Here is an 8,884-nt window from a genome sequence, read left to right on the forward strand (position 1 = left end):
CAAAAATAAAAATATAAAAGAAAATAAGAATATGAAATAAAAGTGGTGGGGTAGGGTGTTGAATTTTATTAAACAAAACTATTGTAACGAGTTAAAATTAATGTGTGTTGAATTATTAGGTGGAAGAGAAAAAATATGATGTAGAGGGTAAAAAGTGAAAAAAAATATGATGTTGAATCTTAAAACCATTGTAGATACTCTAATGAGTTGAAAGTTGTATGAATGAGAGAGGTCAACGCTTTCCCTAGTTGTAACGTCATGACCCGCGTCACTCACAGGTCGCGTCCCATCATATAATTTTTCAGGCCTTTGCTAATTGCTTGTTGTCAGTGTATTTCATTTCATTTCATATATATAATCCATAAATGGTACAACCTTCTTGGCATCTCGCATCTGCATATACTGCAGTGAGTGTACCTTCCATCTTCAACATTCACTCACTCTTCTTCATTATTCCAACTAGCTAGTAGTACTAGTACCTACCCACTAACTAGAACTGCTTCAATTCCTTCCAATTAGCATAATCACCATGTATAATGCACACTACTCTAACATTCCATTATCATCACCCTTCCATGAACTCACCGAGTTCGACACTCTCTCCCAACTCAACAACAACTACAACAATAACTGTTGCAGCAGTGGTTACAGCAGCAGCTACGGTGGTTCTCCCACCTCTGAGGCTCAGGCAAGCCCCACCTTGATGCAGAGGAGCGTTAGCAGTCACTCCCTCCACACCAACACCAAAAGTAACAATAATGGGACCTGCCACCACCCTTTTTCTGCTTTCTTTGCTGAGTTGCTAGACTCCGATCAGGACACTCCGGCGGTCAGGAGAGTTTACAGTGCCGGTGATCTGCAGGTACAATTTTTCTTTTTCTTTTTTGTAATGTACATTTCTCACTATCCTTGTTGCCAAATGCCATATGATTTTTACTATCTGGGAGTGAAATTCTGTTTTTAATGACCATGCCTAATTCTTTTTTATACATTGAAATGATAAATACCTGTCTAAATTAAAATCAATTTTGGGAAAAACTTTATTTTTTGTGACATCTAATGTTCAAATATTTTGATACATGTGAGGCTACAACATTGTGTGTTTGGTTTCCCCTTCGGAAACCCTAAATTCAATTCTAGTAGAGCAAAATCAATTCTTGAAAATATTATGACTAGAGTTATTTTGTAATATGATTGGATTCACATTCAAATCTTTCAGAACCAATTCCTCTCCCATAAAAACAACTAGGAGTAGCTTCTCTTAGAATTACCGATTCTTGATCCAACGTGAAAATTTATCGTGTATCAAAACATAACATGCACCAATTGAAATTAATAGAAGTTAGAAATAGGAGTTTTTGACTTTAACATTATGAATATTGAGATTTTACAGCTGATTTTCAGAACATAACAAAAATCATTTTCATAAATGTATATAAACATAAATTAATTCAATTTCAACTCACTTTTATTAAAATCAATTTTACCAAAATGAATGGTGACAAACCAACCAAACATACACATTAATCATTTTGGTAAGTACTTTTGCCAGCAGAGATTAGAGCCAATTATGGTCGGTGAGATTCTTTTTGTTTCTGTTTGTTTTATTGCTATATGCGCATCAATTATTTAATAATATTTTTACTTCAACATGTGATGTTTGTGCAGAGAATTAATGGAATGCAACACGGTCAAAGTCATCATCATCACTCGGACAGTCCATTATCAAGTGAAAGCAGCATGATCATAGAAGGGATGAACAGAGTTTGTCGATACAGCCCAGAGGAGAAGAAAATGAGAATTGAGAGATACAGAAACAAGAGGAACCAGAGGAACTTCAACAAGAAAATTAAGGTTCACACACATGTCATTTTTATCATATTTATTTTCAGTAGCTTTCTATATTTCACGTTTTAGAAATAAAAATCTGCTCCACCAATTTTTAGACACTAGAATTATATATATTCCACCAAAATATGACAAATGTAATGGACAACACTGTACTGATAGAAAAATCACTGTCTGATCAGGCCCCCTTTTTGAAATTTGCTACATGAACTATGAACTATCATTAAAATCATATCCAAGATTGAATTGGAAGCTAAGGATACAGTGAAAAGATAATACATTTGACAAAATTCTGATTTAAAGAAGAAGCAACACATGTTCAATCAAATAGGAGTATAGGACCGTATAATTTGTTCCACAATCTCCATGTCCTTTGCTTGGTAGCCCCCTTTTGGTCACACAAAAGAATATTTGCAAATAATTGTGAATATTAGGTGAATTTTAGTATATTGAAAATTTGAAACAGGTCCAGAATTTTGTTAAGTATGATATGCTCAAGGATTTTCCTTATTCTCTAGGCTACTAACCCCATACCATAAGAGATAAGACATTGGAGAAAAGGGTCAATAAGACATGTTAGTGTGTCTCTAGATTTAAACTGAGATCAACTTAAAAACACGTTCAAACTAATGAAAGCAACGAATTCATGTTTGCTTTCTTGAAATTCAGGGGTTTTTTTTCCACTGAAATAGTCTTGTAAGTTGTAACACATGCGAACTGCAAACTAAACGCACGCTAATTAGCATTTAGCCATATACCCTTTATATTACTCTCTATTCTCCAATTCATAGTGTACTTTATAATGGTGCACCAGTGTAAGTTATGCAAATGTATTAATTGCTTTAAAATATGAACTTATTTTCTTCTGGGAATCAGTATGCTTGCAGGAAGACATTGGCAGACAGTAGGCCACGTGTCAGAGGACGGTTTGCGAGGAATGATGAAACTGACCAGAAACCTACAGTTCAGTGGAGCCACATTGGTGCTGCAGAGGAAGAGGATGAGGAAGATGAGAGTTGGGTCAGCATCTTTGATTCCATAGTTGCTGCAGCAAATCTAACTCAGGAATCTCAAGCCAGTTCCTCCTTTGGTCTATTGTATTAGCACAATTGCATCTTAATTTCATAAGAGCGTGTCTGGAAATGCTTCTGTAATTCACTTAAAAGCCAAATCACGTCCGATGAGAAGCTTTTGAATTTCAGAATTAATTCTGATTAAGAAGAGGAGTTCATCCAAAAATGATATAATTAAGTTTAGCTAGTCTATTTTTTGTGTTTGCTTTCCTTGTCAAAGTAATGTGATGCACTTTAGTTTAGATAAAAGTAGTAATGTAAATATATTTATTTGAGTCATGTCAATGTGACCATGTGCAATTTTTAGACTTTTAAACCTAGGGTGATGTTTTTGGGTGCCCTTTATCTTCTTTGTATATGGCTTAGCTGCAGCAATATATTATTGGATCAGAACTTAAGTCTACATGATGTTTGTTTTGATATCCTTTTAAATTTATTGAAGCACTAAGTAGAAAAGAGAAAATAGATAGATAGTGATCATCACTTGCGCTATACATGGGGTTGATGTACCTACCTATAACTTATTTACTTTGAATTTGGGACAACATGAAGTGCTCCGAATTTGTTTTCAAGTTGAACCAGTGAAGGCTTTTTCACTAGACAAAACGTAACAATCTTAGACTTTTAGCAGATAAAGGAGAAAACAATTGGCTGAACCATTACTTGCCCATACGCATGTAAGAGTGGATTTGTGAACTTTGTCTTGCATCGAGGATATTGGGGTGGTTCAATTCAAGTGCACTAGTGCAGATAGAACAGAGGGGAGGGGTGTTAGTAATGCTCTGAAAAGGACTGAACCACATAAGGTTGGAACATAACACAAGGCAACTCCATCATAAAGTTCGCAATTATTTGGAATTTTCATCTCATTGAAATGAAATTGCTCTTCCAAAAATAGAACCCATCTCTCATCTTTGTGTGGTGGATATAGACCGAATGTTCTGGACTTCTGGTGGCAATAGCAATAGTTCACAATGGAGCACGATGAGGGTGTACTTATAAAAAACACTATGACGCTCAAGTCAGCTTTTAGATTAGGGAGAGAATATTAAAGTCCTAGAATACTACTCAAATTGCAAAATGAGTAATGTTACTGCAAATGAATGTTCAAACATGTATTTAGAACCAAGGTAAGACTTGTAATTAAGGCATTTGGCCTTAATGAAGTCATTGAATGACTTCTGAGAGATGATGCTTATGATTGAGTAACCTTGAAATATTTTAGTAATTTTCGGCTTTCTTCCGCTCGACTGCCTTTCGAACGATGTGAGTCTTGCTCTAGTAGATCCAGCTGACCAACATGGTGTTTTCTTAGTTGTGAAACATTGTATAAGTCGTCTAGGACGATATTGGACCTTGTGGTCATTTGGGCGGCCAGAACATAAATATGTATAGAACCTCCCTGAGCAAAATCAAACCTTATTCCATTATATTCCTGTAAGATTCTCCTCTCTTTTACTTAAGTCTTTCTATGTAGTTCAAACTACCGCCAAAATTCCCTTCCAAAGGTTTGTCAACCGCGATTGAATATGACGCATGTAACGATTTTTCGTCGGTTTCAGTTAATCACTAGAATAACCAATGACAATGTTAATCTTTTTCACAGTGGTATAAATCGCCACAAAGCCATGAATAAAATAGCAAGCGTATCGCCACCGACTCGTGAAGAAATTATGCACTGACACCTCGCGATGGTTTGAACTGCCGCCAATTCAACCACAAAATCCAATGAAACTCAGTGGCGGCCGAAACTGCTGCAAATGGACATCTTTTTTCCTAGGAGTTTCTACAGCGAATTTCAATCACGTTTTTTATTAAAAGAATAATAATAATCGTAGTAACGATAAACACTAGAAACATGTACAATCTATCTGATATAATTCGCAATAACCTGAGTCAAAGAAGCTCCTCTTTTATAATTTCCATGAAAACGCAACGTTAACACATTATTACAGCCATGGACTGAATCCTAAAGAATTCTCATCCTTAGGAGTGGTTTTATCTTTCCATATTAAATATGGGAAAGGTGAAGGGTTAGGGATTGTGGAGGTAGGGAAAGGAAGATAAGGGAACAGGGTGGGTGAAGTGGGAGCTGAGTGGTGGTTGGGTGGGAATTGGGTGAGGGTTGTGGAGGTTGGATGGGATGAGAAAGATGAAAGAGGAAGAGAAATAAGGGGAAGGACCAAAAGTAATTAAAGAAATTTTAAAAGAACGAAAAATGATATGAAAAGTCAACATTGATTTGTCGTGTAAGCATCACAACATCACTTTTCCTTATTTGAATTAAAAAATGTCAATGACCAAAAGTCATACAAAAAATTTATAGGGACCTATTTGGATTTAATTGTATATTTAGGAACCTAAAAGATATTTAACACATGAAAATCTACGCGTCGTGGCTTTAGGAGAAAATGTCTAATGATGTGCATTCACGAGATTCAAGATTCAATATTTAAGACTCAATGCAACACATAAGGGGTGTATAATATGTGATGATTCGACTCAAATGAGTTTAGATATTTGTAGGGTTGTAATCATGGAATGAGGCGTTGTAGAACAACGGTGCTGAACTCGAGGTATCTCGGTGTGGTCATGGGTCTGAGGAGACACTAAGAAGGCGCTGGCAGCGGCAAGGGTGAGTGTGGTGATGGCGAACGCCTCTAGCGAGAGTGCAAAAATCTAGTTGAGGATGGCGACAGGTCGATGGAGGAGCTAGTATCATGACAGTTTGAAGGTTATGGAGTTTAGGTTGGTAGTGGGGAGTTTTAGTGACTGCTCTGTTCAAAGAGGTGAGACGGGGGTGGGGCAACATGAGGGTAAGGATTGGTGGGCTGGTCAGGGTGCGGGCGGAGGAGGGAGAGGTGAGAGTGGAGAAATGTGAGGGTTTGAGAGATTGAAGGAAAAAGGATCTTACAAGGACAAATGATGGAGAAATCATTGAAGTTTCGCTTCGGTCAGGTCAAGGCTAACTTGTGGGCTTAATAGATGAGTCGAACTATTTTCACATTAGCGTAGGTCATAACTAACGCAAATTTAGTCGTTGACTTTAGTTTCAGTCTCAAATCGTCGCTACTAGACAGTGGGCAAGCTCAAAATTAGTCAATGTGTTTAGCATCGATTACCATTCAACAATAGCTTTAGTTAAGTGACATAATGAAACCAACGCTTTGTGTTGATTTCGTCATCTCTAATGAGCATATTTTACCTTCGGCGTTGGGATTGACACTAAAATTGTTGTTTTTTATAGTGTTAGAGCTTCTACATGCATGATAGCATCTTATAATTTAAATTTAGACATTAAATCTTGATAGCTAATTTGTGAGGTAAATATTTTTGAAACCCACTTAATGGGTGTTTAAATACAAGTTTTTTTTTTGAAAATGAACTATATATATACATAAAGTTGAGAAATAACCCCTCTTAACATGGGTACAGTGATCTAACTAGCAAAAAGTTGGACAAAGCTCCGCCGCAACATCAAAAACCTTCCCAATGACCTCTAAAAGACCCCATAAGATGCTTTTAAGCCAAACCAAAACCCTTGCGTCTATACAACAAGGACCTCTATTTGAAGTCGAAAAAACAACAACAAGAACAAATCCCATTAGCCGCACGACACCCTCAAAACAAAGACCTAACCCAGCCCCGCAAAACAAAAGACCCAACGACCAAAACCCACCATAATGTTATAGACCTGAGATACAAAACCTAAAAGAAAGAAAAAACGAACAAGACAAAACGTCGAACAGATAAGCAACAAACAACATTTCCCACACAGACATCAAACCACCGGTTCTGCAGCACCATCCGCAGAGGAGAAGACGTTGAGGCCGAAATGGGACCGAAGCCTCAACACCCATCATCCTACCGATCCTGCAACAACATCCACCAAGGAGAAGTCATTGAGACCGGAATGTGATCGTAGCCTCAACAACCATCACAAAGACGAGAAATAGCACCGGCCACCAGGAATCAGAAACACACCACACCTAACGTCTACCAATTAGCACCATAGCCTCGTCCTCGAACACCCAAACCTGAATCAGCATCCGTAGAAGAAAACCCCAACCATTATAAAAACCCACCAGGCATACCAGCCTCAGATATGTGCAGATCTGATCAAAGCATGAAGAAAGATGCCCATCAGAGCACCACCGGGTAGAGGGGCTCAGGCGAACAGGTACAAACAGCCCATGATGCAAGAGAGTCGGTGAAGAGGAAGGGGATGCACGCTGGCAGTAGGAGGATGCAACTCTAGGGGTGAGGTTTGCGAACACAACTGAAACGAAGCGAGAAGAGGTTTGTCGCTACGGCGGTCGCCCGAACAAAATCTAGAAACATCGAGGCAAAACCTGTAAGATCAAGGTTTGATCAGTGGTTGCATCTCTATATTTTGATGATTACAATTAAGGTTTGTGAGGATGAACAATTGTGGTACCCTAACGTTTGTCTCTTTTAGTTGTGACAAACAGGTTCTGAATCTGACCCTAGCCTATTCATTCAGAAGAAAAAGAACCAAGGGATACTGAAAAGAGAGCTCTATAGCTTACCATGTTCGTTCAGAACAGTGGCAAATCCTTCAGAAGTTCTGAAGATGGAAGCTCTCAAGAGGTACTGAAGAACCGGAGTCAGAAGTTCTGAAGACCAGATGTTCCAGCGGAACGGTCCAGAAGTAGAAGACTCAAGTTCTGAAGACTTGAAAGAAGTTGGCATCTGAAGACCAAAGCTTTTCTAGCTCTGACGTTCAGAAGTTCTGAGGAACTTGTTCAGAAGTAGAAGTTGCAAGGTTAGAGGATCCAAGCTTCCGTCTGACTATGATCAGAAGCTTCACCAACGTTCATCTGAAGCACTCCAGATCTCAAGTCAGCTGGTGAAAGGACAGGTCGCTGTCATAGTACAAATCGTACAAGCCTCAGTCTGTCCGCCACCTACCTCGTGCAGCCTAGCAGTCTGATATTACAAGATTGTCACTCCAACGGACAAAACCCTAGCAACGGCTACATCATATGCCTTGGAGTATTTAAAGGCTGAAGAAAGAAGCTAAGAAACTTTGCTGAAATCATTCAACTTATACGAACCAATCTCTTAGCATTATTTCTTCAATGTTCTTAAACATCTGAGTTTACTATTAGCTTTTTGGAAGCATTTCTTGTAAACCCGAAACCTTTTACATTACTTTGTAAAGTTCCTTAAGAGACCAAGGTTGGTCGGATCTTGAGAGGACTGAATCAAGGTTGATTCAGTGTTTAGCTAGTCTTAAGAGGATCGGTAGATCAGCTTCTTAAGAGGATACTAGTGAGAAAATCAGTGTATTGTTAGTCACTTAGCAGGTAGCAAAGTGCAGTTGTAACACTCATTGATTTTAGTGAATTACCTTCATCAGAAGAAGGAAGAAATCACCTTCACGGGTGGACTGGATTAGCTTGAGCTTTTATCTCAAGTGAACCAGGATAAAATACTTGCGTGCTTCACTTCTTATCCCTCAACACCTAGTTCTTATCTTTGAGTTTGGAAAAAGTTCAAAAGTATATCCTTTATTCATAAACTCTATTCAAACCCCCCCCCCTTTCTAGTGTTTTTCGCACCTTCAAAACCATGGGAAGAAGGAAGCGTCGAAATCCCCAGATCTCGAAATTCAGTGCGTCTTCATCCGAGGCGCACCACCATCGACGAAGGCACGACGAGCCACCGTAGATGAGGGCTGAAACGTGGAGAAGAGAAGACGAAAACCACTGGGTCGAGAGAGCCTGAAATCTGCCATCGTGAAAGGCAGAAGAAACAACATAAGGTAGAAGATGGAGGAGCCCCCACCCCATGGAGGGGAAGGGCCGGCACAGAGGGAACCCTAGTAGAGAGTAGCCTGAGAGAGAGAGAGAGAGAGAGAGAAACTACTTGTATTCTTATGAGCCCAAACATGAAATACAAATTAAACTTGAAGTGAATGTATTTTTTCCTTAAAGGCT

The 8,884-nt window shown here is 38.7% G+C and overlaps 1 protein-coding gene across 1 annotated transcript; it reads left to right on the forward strand.

The window, feature by feature from the left end:
* Positions 1–354: 354 nt before the first annotated feature.
* LOC130743325 (zinc finger protein CONSTANS-LIKE 2-like) lies at positions 355–3,314 on the forward strand. The gene is made up of 3 exons (XM_057595521.1): positions 355–862; positions 1,669–1,854; positions 2,725–3,314. The coding sequence occupies exons 1-3, from the start codon at positions 530–532 to the stop codon at positions 2,950–2,952; spliced, it is 747 nt and encodes a 248-aa protein (XP_057451504.1). The 5' UTR covers positions 355–529; the 3' UTR covers positions 2,953–3,314.
* Positions 3,315–8,884: the final 5,570 nt, after the last annotated feature.

This window comes from Lotus japonicus, chromosome 3 (assembly GCF_012489685.1).
Source record: "Lotus japonicus ecotype B-129 chromosome 3, LjGifu_v1.2".
Classification (NCBI taxonomy): Eukaryota; Viridiplantae; Streptophyta; class Magnoliopsida; order Fabales; family Fabaceae; genus Lotus; species Lotus japonicus.

What these genes read in the sequence shown, in the direction of transcription:
- LOC130743325 (XM_057595521.1), top strand. Translation starts at nt 530, where the DNA reads ATGTATAATGCACACTACTCTAACATTCCATTATCATCACCCTTCCAT. An exon ending in ACAGTGCCGGTGATCTGCAG is followed by an intron (nt 863 to 1,668) that starts GTACAATTTTTC and finishes ATGTTTGTGCAG; the next exon opens with AGAATTAATGGAATGCAACA. An exon ending in ACTTCAACAAGAAAATTAAG is followed by an intron (nt 1,855 to 2,724) that starts GTTCACACACAT and finishes TCTGGGAATCAG; the next exon opens with TATGCTTGCAGGAAGACATT.